Source organism: Apostichopus japonicus, chromosome 18 (genome assembly GCF_037975245.1).
Source record: "Apostichopus japonicus isolate 1M-3 chromosome 18, ASM3797524v1, whole genome shotgun sequence".
In the NCBI taxonomy this organism is placed as follows: Eukaryota; Metazoa; Echinodermata; class Holothuroidea; order Aspidochirotida; family Stichopodidae; genus Apostichopus; species Apostichopus japonicus.
Window position 1 is genome coordinate 5,074,882 of NC_092578.1, and position 12,619 is coordinate 5,087,500.

At 36.3% G+C, this 12,619-nt stretch overlaps 1 protein-coding gene and 1 long non-coding RNA gene across 3 annotated transcripts in view; one reads left to right on the plus strand and one right to left on the minus strand.

The window, feature by feature from the left end:
- LOC139958688 (unconventional myosin-Id-like) overlaps window positions 1–12,619 on the plus strand; it is a 260,444-nt gene that overhangs the window by 34,957 nt on the left and 212,868 nt on the right. The window contains exons 16-20 of one of the 2 annotated variants that reach the window (XM_071955957.1): window positions 4–148; window positions 737–838; window positions 1,225–1,341; window positions 2,414–2,562; window positions 3,304–6,508. In XM_071955957.1, coding sequence (XP_071812058.1) covers window positions 4–148; window positions 737–838; window positions 1,225–1,341; window positions 2,414–2,562; window positions 3,304–3,460 — 670 coding nt within the window. In that variant the 3' untranslated portion in view covers window positions 3,461–6,508. Of the gene's footprint in view, window positions 1–3; window positions 149–736; window positions 839–1,224; window positions 1,342–2,413; window positions 2,563–3,303; window positions 6,509–12,619 lie in introns of those variants that run through there. The other variant, XM_071955958.1, reaches the window with a different exon arrangement.
- The window catches only part of LOC139958691 (uncharacterized), a 4,570-nt gene continuing 1,331 nt past the window's right edge, over window positions 9,381–12,619 (minus strand). The window contains exon 2 of the long non-coding RNA XR_011789840.1: window positions 9,381–11,587. This is a non-coding gene — a long non-coding RNA (uncharacterized lncRNA). The remainder of the gene's footprint in view (window positions 11,588–12,619) is intronic.

Genomic DNA, 12,619 nt, shown 5'->3' on the forward strand with positions numbered 1-12,619 from the left:
CAGATGGATCGCATCGCAAATCCTCGTCTCCATCCCTCGCGACGAGTGGCCCGAACTACGTACCAAATTGTCTGCCATGGAAGGGCTGGACAAGAGGCGGCCTAACTGGGGGCACAGGAGAAGGTGGATTGGTAACTACCTGGCCCTGGTCAGTACCCCTCGGATTCAGTTCAGTTAATATATTTCGCATATACATAGACATACAAAAACAGTGCAGTAATGGTATATACAGGATACTAGAAAAAACAAATGTTTATCAAAGCTAGTAACCCTAAAGAAAAATAACAGAACAGAACAGAAGTAAGAAAGAAAAACAAATGTACCAAACAAAATTGACAATAATATCAATCACGGTACTTGGAAGTTAGATAACTCTTTAGTTGATACCTAAATGAAGTACATGATTTCGAATGTCTAATACCAGTTGGGAGATTATTCCATATTTTATAACAATAACTGATGAATATCTGACTATCTGTCTATGTAAAATAAAAAACATCAAAAGAGAATTTTTTTGGGAAAAGGTTGCAGCCCAAGGATTCCTTTTACTTTCCTGAGTTGTTAACCTTTTGCATTATGGTACTTTTTTTTTGTTTACTTTTGTGCAAATCTTTTATGGTGATGAGGGATGTCGACTTACAGCATTACTCTTGTAACGTTGGCCTTAGGGCGGATGTGTATCTAGCCTAGATGAATAGTCGTACAAACAAGTATTTTATGTCTGTTCTTTTCTCAGAGCTCGGAAAACATCAGGTGTGCCTCTTACCTCAGTCAGTGTAGCACCTTGAAATCCAAGGATGGTTTCACAGAAATACCATTTTCTTCAACTTTCATCAAGGTAGGCAGTCCTAGCAGAGAGTACTCAGTAAAAAATGGTTACCAGTGAAATTAAATTTTACAGTTACATTAAACAGTTAATGGTTACGGTTTACATTAAAATAAGTTGAAATAAATTATTAGCCAGAGTGGAATTGTAACCTGCGACTTCAGGAATACAGATGGCGCTGGACCGAGCTATACGGGCATAAGTTCTTGGCAATCTGTCAGTCTTTTGCTGTCAGTGCCAGTACAGATATCTCAGGACATTGCCTATAGTAGAATCACAACATGGTTGCTTTGGATACATGTATATTCTGTATTAATTTTGCCTATTCATATGAACCTAAAAAAGCCAAAATGAACAACAACCTCCAAATTAAATCACTTTATCATTTTTTCTTTCAGGTCAATAAGCACAACAAATTCACAGAAAGGGTGTTAGTAGTCACAGATAAGTTCATTTACAAACTGGACCAAAACAAGAACTACAAACCGCTAAAAGGTGGCATCCCCTTGGCCGAGGTGAGTCTGGTTCAAATATCATTTCATACTTTTCACCGAATTCTAGGTTTGGGGTCGGTTGGTCGATAACACTTGAGAATCAAAAAAAATATATATATTTATTGATATGAAATGAGATGCTACCAACTTGTTGAACCCCTGAAAAAGGTGGTCACAGATATGTCATTAATCTTGTGCAGAGGGTTCCCTAATTGGGGTGCATGAACCCCCAGGGGGTGCGTGAGACGTTTCTGAAAGTCAAAACTAGAGTACTTTTGTTGAACTAATATCTGATATATCATATAATTTAGTAATGTACAAAAGTCGTACCTATTGACAAACTCTTTTCCCGTTCCATAGGCATATGTTGCCATAGTAGTACCGTACCGTGCATGTGATAAATAACTTCATTATGAAACAGACACAGGCCACAATATTTGTTCATCTCTTGGTTTTTTCATTACAATATTACACTATGAACTTGATCATTTACGAAGCACTGTTATGAGTATTATAGTATAATAATGACGAAAAAGTTGAGGGTTCGTCAGGGGTAAAGTTAGGGAAACGCTGTTCTAGTTCATGAATTTGTCATGATCTACAAGATGCCAGATGACTTATTGCACAGGATGTTTTATTTTAACCATCTGTTTTATCTTACATTCAGATTGCATTGTAACTAAAATGCAATTAAATACCCCATATAGGTTAAAAAGTATAAATAGGTCTCACCTTTACTTTTGAGATACTAAAATAATCCAAGACTAGTGGTAGGCCTATGGATCCAGTCGAAGTGGAGTTCCATTCACCAAACCTTCACACATTCTCTCCTACAGTGTACATATTGATCGTTCCTTGTTATTTGTTTGAAATTTTTGTTTTTGGGGTGGGTGTCAGCCGGTCGGTCAATCATACTAAATGCTTAAAAATTTGTGTCAATGTAACAACAACATAGTGACCAACCAGAGAGAAAAAGAATATCTTGAAGAAACTTCAGTTGAATCTTTGATTGAATCAGGGATTGAATGGGGGGACTGAATCGGGGAAACTTTGATTGAATCGGGGATTATATTGTTGTTGTTTATTTTCTCAGATCACCGGGATCAGCATTACCCCCGATGGCGATCAGATGTTCGTCATCCATCTCTCCAGCGATAATGACATCGCCGGATGTCTGACCAACAGCAAGAGTGAGAATCAAGTCCCCGAACTCGTTGGAGTCCTCTGTAAACTATGGTCAGAGTGAGTGTCTCTCATTGATTGATTGATTGAATTAATTATTGCAAGTGTCTTGAAGGACCATAGTTAAAGGGTGTGAAGACTCGTGCAAAAAGAACATCTAATGCCGGTAATTTGACCTACTTTCAAATGAGGTGTAACAGAAGTGTTAAACACCACCATCGATCCCAGAAAATACACACACAGCTTGCTACGGTTGGTAATTAGACACTATAGACACGAGTGTACAGTCAGTACATACAGCTGCGGTCAATGCCCACAGCACAGTCTACAAACGATACAGCGATGGACATCTCAGGCACAGCTAAAGATAACAATTAAGGTATCACATTTCATTACTGTCTGCATTTTGGAGCGACACAAACAAAACTTGCAAGCAACAGAAAGCTTTTCAGATGGCCGCACACGGTTTGGGGCAAGTCTTCAATGCCTTTAGGTAAGACCGTTAACTCACAAGCAAAGCTTTTCATAGTCGCAAAATCACAAGCGATAATTTGGTAGATACGGAAGGAGGAATCAGTGGGCGTGGCCCAGGGAGCGAGGGCGCAGTGCTAAAATGTTTCCAAATGTGTAGTTAGGTAGATAGGAAAGTGCAATGGTGGAGTGGGAGACAGGTAAGAGAGGAGACAAAGTAAATTCCTCTTTTTACAGGAGATGGGATAATTTTTTTGAACAATTGATAAGGAGTTAGAAATTTTGGATATATATCTTATTTTTGTCGATACTTTTTCTTTTCTCAAACAGTAAACGTGACAGCAAACTAAGGGTCAATGTCAGGTCACAAATCCAGTGTCAGCTCGGCAAGAAACCCAAGTTCTTCCAGATCCAGGCGGGAAATTTTGACAAACCTGCCTTTTCGAGAGACGGCCAGGGTTTCATCCTGCAGTATCCAGCCAACTAGACGAGCCAACCTGCCGACAAAATTTGTAAAACAAAAAATTTGAAATAATATTTGCTGCCATGGTGGTGGAGAACATGCCGTATCTTCTCCCAAATGTCTTGATTGCGAATCACCATCCGCGTCAGACAAGTTTTTTGTTAAGAATCCCACTGCTGCTACCCATCGGAAATCCCACCATCGACACCATCCATTGAAGTCAAATTGAATCTTCCTTGTCGTCATTGACTCATTGAGGTTTGGTGCAATTAACCTTATGTACGGAGTAAAAAATGTTTAATCGAATCGGTTGGGGTTAGTAGTTCAATGCATTTATCATTTAAAAGTCGAAGAAAGAATCGGAAGGCAGTTAGTACACTGCATCATAGTATGCTGGGATTTTTATCGTAGGACTAAAATGCAGTCTTTCAAACTGAGTGCGCTATTTTTATTTTCTTGTTGTGGATGGAGAGTGCATAAGCACTCTTTGTCAGCACAATGTTGTAAATATGACCACTAACTATATTTAACCTATTTTTTGCCATATTTGCTCATGGTTCATTCACTATTTCACATTAATTATCACAAAGGGTATGAATCCCTCATACCAACTCAAAAATCTTCACATTAGTAACACTTGTTTGAGAAATTTGGAACTTCAAGAATTGAATTTCATTCGTATCTTATTCTTATTTCCTGTGGCGTATGGGATGATGTGCAAACTTTTGCCAAAGTTAGTATTGAATGGTCTGTGAAGTCACGCAAAGACTCACGAAGGATCTTAAAGGTGAAGTGAAGACTCGCGCACAAAGAAACGTCTGGTGCCGGTAATCTGACCTAGTTTTCGAATGAGGTGTAACAGAAGTGTTAGACACCACAATCGATCCCAGAAAATACACACACAGCTTGCTAACCGTCGGTAATTAGACACTAGTGTACAGTCAATACACACAATACAGTGTGCATAGCAGGGATGGACATTTCAGGTCCAGCTAAAGATAACAAGGTATCACGTTTCATTACTGTCTGCATTTTGTAGCGACACGAAAAAAACTTCACTTGCAAGCAACGGAAAGTTAACTTTTTCAGATGGCGGCACACGGTTTGGGCGATTCTTCAATACCTTTAAATGGACAAGATTGGATTATTGACTTTGACAAAATTATTGCACCAAAAGGATCCAATAGAGTATACGAAATGCCATGAAAGTGGGCGGGTCAATGCCAATGGCCTGGATCATTTCACATATTTGTAAAACCCGGAAAACATAGCAAGGGATTTTTTTTTCTCTTTACAAAAAGTAGCTTTTAATTTTCAGCTGTTTTGGGATATTAAAAAATTATTTCCATGAAAAAGGGGAAATATACAGCTGAAACTATGGCAAGAAAAATAGGAAGAAAAAAAAATTAACATATGGAATTAAAACAAGAAATATATTTTTGTATCAATTTTGCTAGTTTGCATAAGTTATGAGGTACAGTACTTTAATAATCTTGATTGCTATTATCTTTCTCCTTGTGGTTTGAGAAAGAGGTAGTATGTGATTAAATGTCATTTGTTACTAATTTTTTGCTAATTGATTATATCAATTAATATATGTTCACATATTTTAATCTAAAAGTATTATAATACATATTAATATATTATAAAAAACATAGGTGAACTTGATAGGTAAAACTTCATGAGAACAATTTTTTGGGAAGGGGGTGTGGGTGTCGGGTTTATAGGGGATGAGTGTCACTTAAATGTTAGTTTCTTGAAAAATTTACAAAGCCAAAATGAAATATATTGATTGTGAAGAAATCATTGTGGAAATTTTTCTTTTTTAAGATGTTGACCAGAATTTATCAAGACACAAAATATATCGTAGTAAAATTACTAAATCTGCTTTATATTTTGGATTAAAATAAACCCGGTAGTATTATTTTCTTGGTTTAAATATCCATCATTGTGATGGTGATATATTTTTTTTAAATGCCAAAGCTCCTTAAATAACAATTTAGCTCCAAGGGTGTCATATAGAATTGAAAAAACTGGTTTTTGTAGTTTTGCATTTTTTAAATGTCTGTCAAAACTAACAACTGCATAATATCTATTTTTCTTTGCCAAACTTACTGTCAAACCGAGCGTTGTGAATCTGTGGCTGTGTTTTTCCACCTCTTTATCAGAGGTATCTAAATATTGCCAGCTATTTCCAATTTCCAATTAATGATACTTAATTAATGATATTCTGTGCCTTGAATGCTATCGTAAAAATTATCGACTTTCTTTCAGAATTTTGCCAAATCTCCAGAATTTTTTTTAAAATGCTTTTTGTATCCATTAATATTACAAAATTGACCAATAATGCTCAGTTGTTATCATTCTCGATGGACTTCCTTTAATAAGACATTTAACAAATATGAAAATGTGTCTTCTGTCCATCATGTCCATTATGAAACTTCTGGTATGTAAATAAATTATAAACAGGGAATTTAACATAAATTTGTGATGTTGAACTTGTTGGAAGTGTTTAATAGCATCTCGACTCGTCGAGTACATTATCTATAATAATAAATGTTTTAACGTCCGTACAACAGTTCCGTAAAAAGTTAAGGTTAACGGCGATGTAACATACGTTAATGACTTGCTTAGTCAGAAACTTGCTCTATGTATTGCTCGGGGTTAATACTCTCTGTTGACTACGTAGGCGCTGTGGTGTAAGAAGGGTGCTAAATGGGTGTTGCTTATTAATGGCTTGCTTGGTCAGACTGCTACTATTACAGTACATGTATTTTGTGTAGAAGGGTGGCAATGGTGGTGTTTGTCAATGAACAACCATTAACAAAAAACGTTTTTAATCCGTTAGTTATTCCGCTATTTGAATGAGAAACAAATCCATCATGTTACTACTGATTAACCAACATTGCCCTTAATTAGTAAGAAAGCTTAGTATAATGTTTTTTTTTTATTTGCCATGATATATTTATATAGCAGTACTCTGAGAACTTTCTTGTATATAACATATGCATGTGTGTTACTCGGTCTGGTATAGACTAGGTGGTAAGATAAATTAAATACTGACAGAAATTACCCGTCTTATTCCTTCTCTTTCTTTCTTAATGTCTTTATTGTGTGAAGGTTACCATATGGCCCTAATCTCATCCGACATGTGCTTTTTTTGTAAGCCTATTGTTTTTGGTGAAGGGCAAAGGTCATTTGGGGTCACCAGGAGTCAAATTGTGAAAACCTTGTAATTACTATATCTCAATACTGGAAGCTTGGGTCTACCTCTAATTTAGTGTAGAAGTACCACATTGAGTTAAAGAGCCTATTTTTTTTGGTGGAGGCCAAATGTCATTTGGGGTCATCATAGGTCAGATCGTGAAACCCTTGTAAACATGTACACCCTCACTATACATTACATCAGATTCATGTAGAAAACTGCTCATGTTACATCATCGAAACCACAAAGCATTTTTGCATTCAGGTTTTGTTTGATTAGGTAGTGCTGCTAAGGTTGTTCATAATTTCAGTGATGTTGAATTTAGCCACCTAGTTATACTCAAATTTGATTACAGAAACAGGGAAATTGTCAAAAGTAACAACTGTGATTCACCATTCCCCGATATTAGACTGAGAGACTGCTTTTTAGACTTCCTACATTTGGTAGCATACCATCGTCATGTAGATACCCAGGGGGGGGGGTAGGAAGCTTCCAAAAAGTGGGGATGGGGGGGCACAACATCAGAGGGTTTTTTCTCACTCCACAACCACCACTCGTTATGCTATAAACCGATACACACCGGCCATATTACTTCAATATATATGTGTTAGTATGCTATCAATACTATAATGGTGCACGTTAATAATTAAAATAAAATATTAAAATTAGCAAAGGCTTAAGATATCCAAAAGACAGTTCTTCGTCAAAGGGGTACATTTTATTTACCAGTAGGGCACATTTGCTATTTTGGAAAAAGTGGGCGGGGGGGGGGACCTGCCCCAGTGCCCCCTCGAAATCAAGTTAGCCCCACAAAAGGGAAGGGGAACCCGTCTATGCAGACCCCACCCTTACCCTATTGCCAGGGCAGTGGTTACTATGGTAATTATGGTAAATCTTCCACTTCTCGTCGTCTTCACAGAAAACAAGGTCAATTTTACCGGGAATTCAACAAAGGCACAATACAGATTAATTTACAGGTCATTTTAGGTAACCAAATATTATTTGCCGTCTGAAATACACTTCCAAACTGTGGTGTCGATCTTATCGAGTCTACTACGTGTTAATTTACTAATTAAGGTCATCAAAACAATAACTCGATCGTCTTGAATAGATTGGAATTGATAAACGTGATCGTTAGCTATTGAAGCCTTGAATTATTTCACCTTTCAGTCTCGTCTATATGACATTATTTTATGATCATATGTGTTGGAATTTGGACCAGGGGGTAGGAGCCGGGGGGGGGGGGCACGTGCCCCATTTTTTCCCCAAAATAGCAAATGTGCCCTACTGGCAGATAAAATGTGCCCCTTTGATGAAGAACTGTCTTTTGGATATCTTAAGCCTTTGTTAATTTTAATATTTTATTTTAATTATTCACGTGCACCATTATAGTATTGATAGCATACTAACACATATAATTATATTGAAGTAATATGGCCGGTGTGTATCGGTTTATAGCATAACGAGTGGTGGTTGTGGAGTGAGAAAAAACCCTCTGATGTTGTGCCCCCCCCCACCCCCACTTTTTGGAAGCTTCCTACCCCCTGGGTATCTACATGACGATGGTATGCTACCAAATGTAGAAAGTCTAAAAACCAGTCTCTCAGTCTAATATCGAGGACTGGTGAATCACAGTTGTTACTTTTGACCATTTCCCTGTTTCTGTAATCAAAAAATTAATTGAAATTTGCGATAAATAATCAAGAATCTAGATGACCTATGTTTACTCGAGGTAACCTCAAAAAGTTTGTGTATAAAAATGTGACTGAACATATGGGTTAATAATTATGATTAAAACAACAATATGTAATAAAAATGTTAAAATTATAAGATGAAGTCCCATCCGTCGCCAGTCCACTATTAATAGAGGGGGTGTCTTGTATTTGTGTAGAATCTAAAACAGTCGTTGTTTTGTCATTCTCAACATATTTTGAGAGCGACACTTCACATCCCCGTATACCTATTTGAATTTAATGAATTCATATTATTTATATTATTATTAATCCCTTAATCCGAATCCCTATTAATCCCTGTGTTGCTAATGTATATGTTTCAATGACAAGAGAAGCTAATTGGTAACAAAACCAGATCCGTTGTTTCATTTATTTCTATCACATCATAACCTTCCAGTGTTACACTAGATAACAGGGTTGAGGGCGTCTTTGTTTTCATTCGCGAGGTGAATTTCAAATTGCCGGATGATTCTGGACCTCGTTAACTAATCGGAACCCAAACCCTAGATATTTAAATCTCGGAAACTAACTTCCTACGCATGGTTGAAGGTCACGCTCTTTGTGCTTAATGACACTTCTTTATTTTCCCCCCAGTTTGATTAGTATAATCTTTTGCCACGTTAATTAGCAATAATATATTACAAGGTAACAGAGGTTCACATTCTCTAAGATCACGTTTCTGTTCTAGTTTATCTTCTTTTGTTGTTTCTGTTGATTTTTTTTTGTATTTTTTTTTATCATTTTGCGTTTGGTCTTGAAACACACGAGCAGAAAATTTGGCAATGGTTTAGAATTTTACTGCGATAAAAAGAAAGTTGCATGGACTTTGCTAGGGGATCAGCCACTCGTAATTCTGGTGGAGGGATTTCAGCCCCCATAATGAAATTAAGGGGACCAGCCCCCTCCTCCCCACTACAGACACACTGACAGACAATATTATACCGCACACACACGCACATACACACACACACACACACATATATATATATATATATATATATGTGTGTGTGTGTGTGGGGGGGGGGTGCGTGTGTACTGTCCGCCCAAAAAATAATACCATGAACAGCCGAAAAGTTCTTCCTAATAACTGCAAGCACTCCACGCGCACTACAATACTGCGTATTTGCAGGCAAATGCAGTTCTAGTTTGTATGAGAATTTTATAATAAATGTTAATTGATCAGCCGTCTTTATTTAGAGGAAAGAAAGCAGTGGGTTAAATTACGGGTATTTCACAGTTATGACCTTTCATTGGGAGTAATAGTCTTTTAGACCAAACCTGAAATATAGATAATATACCGTATAATATATAGATTTTCAGTTTCCTCAAAATTTAATTCTTTTTTCACAAACATCGAACGACACCGATGATAAAAGTGAACTTCTATAACATAAGTGGCAAACGAAAATTAATGCTAAACGCGACTCTCCCTCAAGTGATCTTGAGAATGTGTGAACAGAATGTCAATTTTCTTCCAGCCAAGCTCGTATACAGTCTGTTCATCAACACGAAAATTAAAGCCCTTGTCTCTCGAAATTTTTGATCTGAAAAGGCATTGTCAAAATCTTACCAAGACTGACCAAAAGATAAAAGAATTCAAAATCGTTTTCTAAGAAAGCTATGAAAGATGGACGAGTTGATATAATTATTTAGAGTACCGTATCAAAACTTTAATATTTGTGATAATTTTTTCTGTGGAAAAAAATTACGCTAATAGACAACTTGTCATACTAATAATGTTTCACCGCTCTGTGACTTACGAACCAGGAGATAAAATCAATATTACCTATCGTATGTATTTAAATGATAATAATTAGCTTTAATAGTTTTGTTTATCGACTAAACTACAAAGTTACCGGTATTATGCTCTATATCTTGTCGCTATTTCCAGTGAAAGAATATAAAAAAACAAGATTCAAATACGCAATGAACAAAAAAAATAAATAATTGTTTATGTTTTGTGCTTTGTTAATGCATTTTACTTCCTCCTTCTCCTTGTATGTTGTTGAATATATACCTGATCACATATACACTTAAACAGGTACACACACACACACAGCTGGTTTGTTTGTTTTCCCATCGAGGACTTGAACAAAAGAATTCCAGGTCCTCGGTTGTGATTTCAAATAAAAGAATCACCACGTCCTCGCAAGAATTATATTGTTAAGGGGTATTATTAAGGTTAGAGTAAGTGGATTTGAACAATGGAAAAAACAATGGGGTCTTCGGTCTGAATGTAAAACACAAATGCACACATACATACCCAAAGCATGTGTACATCTAAGTTGAGCAATTCCTTTAAATGTTTCGAAAGCACTGCAACGGCTGAAGCGTCCCATCTTTCTGATACTTGAAAATTGCGGTAGGAATATAAAAGGATTGCTTGGGGCACTCCGTGCATCCTTTCACTCCCCTCCCCCCTCTCATCTTATAGTTAACACATTGCTTTATTTATATATGCTGTCTTTCGAAGACGGTACGATCAATGCCTACAGTTAGAGAAACCCAATTTTGTAATTATGCGAAGAGCGGCTCGAATTATTTAAAACTGTAAAGAAGGATGGGATGATAAGCTATGGAACGAGACGTTCCTCTGAGCTTAGCTTAGCTTCCAACACGTTATCAAGTATACTCACGTGCATGCTGCAATGCTTAAACTAATATTATTTCTGTTGTCATTCAATACGTTACACACCATGTAGAACTGTTCTACACGATAGTAGAACTATTTTTAGGGGTATTTTGTAAAGCGGCAATTTCCACCCATTTTAAAGTCAACCAATTCTAAGGCTACAGAAAATTATAACCCAAGAGGCCTCGTTACATCTATATATATAGATGATGATGTATGTATGTAGAAATCTTGGCGGTCTTCCAATGCTGTGGTAAATTTGATCCGAAAGTCGAATCTATAATTAATTCTTTCTTTTGGGATTTACGTAAACAGAACGAGACGTAAACAAGTAATGAGGTCATTAATACACTGGTCAGTAATTGATCTCGGTTTGTCGTTGTTTGTTTATTTGATTTTCTGTCTTTTTATCTGTTATTCTTTTGCCTTGTTTATTGTTATTCAAATGTGCGGAAGTCTGTTGTACTAATATCCGTCACAAATACACGTTGTCATAGCTTTGAAATAATTAACTGCTATTTTTACTTCGGATGCGTCATTCCATAGCAATATATATGACACTTTATGTATCGCAAATATTCCTGAGGACAAGAAAAATTAATAACAAGAATAAGTCTCAATTGCTATAAAGAAAAACTGCTGTAATATTTTGCATATTTCGTACATATTCTTAGATCATTATTGAATTCACTGCATTATTCATGAATAATTCTTGCAATATCCATTAATTATTCAGTTGCTTTGTTAACTATAATTACTCTTGCATTGTAAATTAATTATTCCTTCAATGTTAATTAATCATTCGATCATAGTTTTTGCACTTTATTCTAGTAGTTTCATGCTTAATGCCATAATGTGCTTTTGTAAATACTTCTTTTATACAGTGCTTCGGTATATTGGTATAGCTACATAGATAGCTAATTGTATACACATTATATCTGCCCTAATGAAGAACCATGATAGTTGGTTGTTAATTACTGGAATTGTGTAGATAACAAATTTAGTTTCACGTTTAAAACATCTATAGGCACTGGCCATTCCCCATGGATCCGAAATAGCTCCAATATGGATGTACGAGAATAATACGAACAGCGAAGTTGAGAAGTCTTTTCCGCTTATAGAAGTTTTGTCCGCTTATAAACGAGATAAGGAATGTGTCACTGTATTTTTAGTGACTTTCAGCTTCACCCATGCACTACTGTTGCTACCACCCAAATTAATGTTCAGTGGAAATGTATTTGGCGCCAATACATCAGAATGAATTGGTTCTTTCAATAATCGACAGAAATGTTAAAGTGGACGTGAGTTGATTTTGACTGTGTCAAAGGTCATCAGTACTTGAATACCGCTAATATGATTTGTAGCAAGATTGAAGAAAATATATATTGAGTGGAATTTTCAGGTCACACGTGATCTTCAGACACAAAATAAAACGATGTATATAATTTGTCGTATATGTAGGCGAAAGGATAATGTGAAAATAAACATTGACGTGTGCACCTGATCAAGTACGGTAGGGCCTACTTGATTGCAAACACACAGGTGAGTGGGACTTGAGCATTAAGAACATTTTGTTTTTAGAATTAAAAGTATACGAACGGCAATTTCGTTTC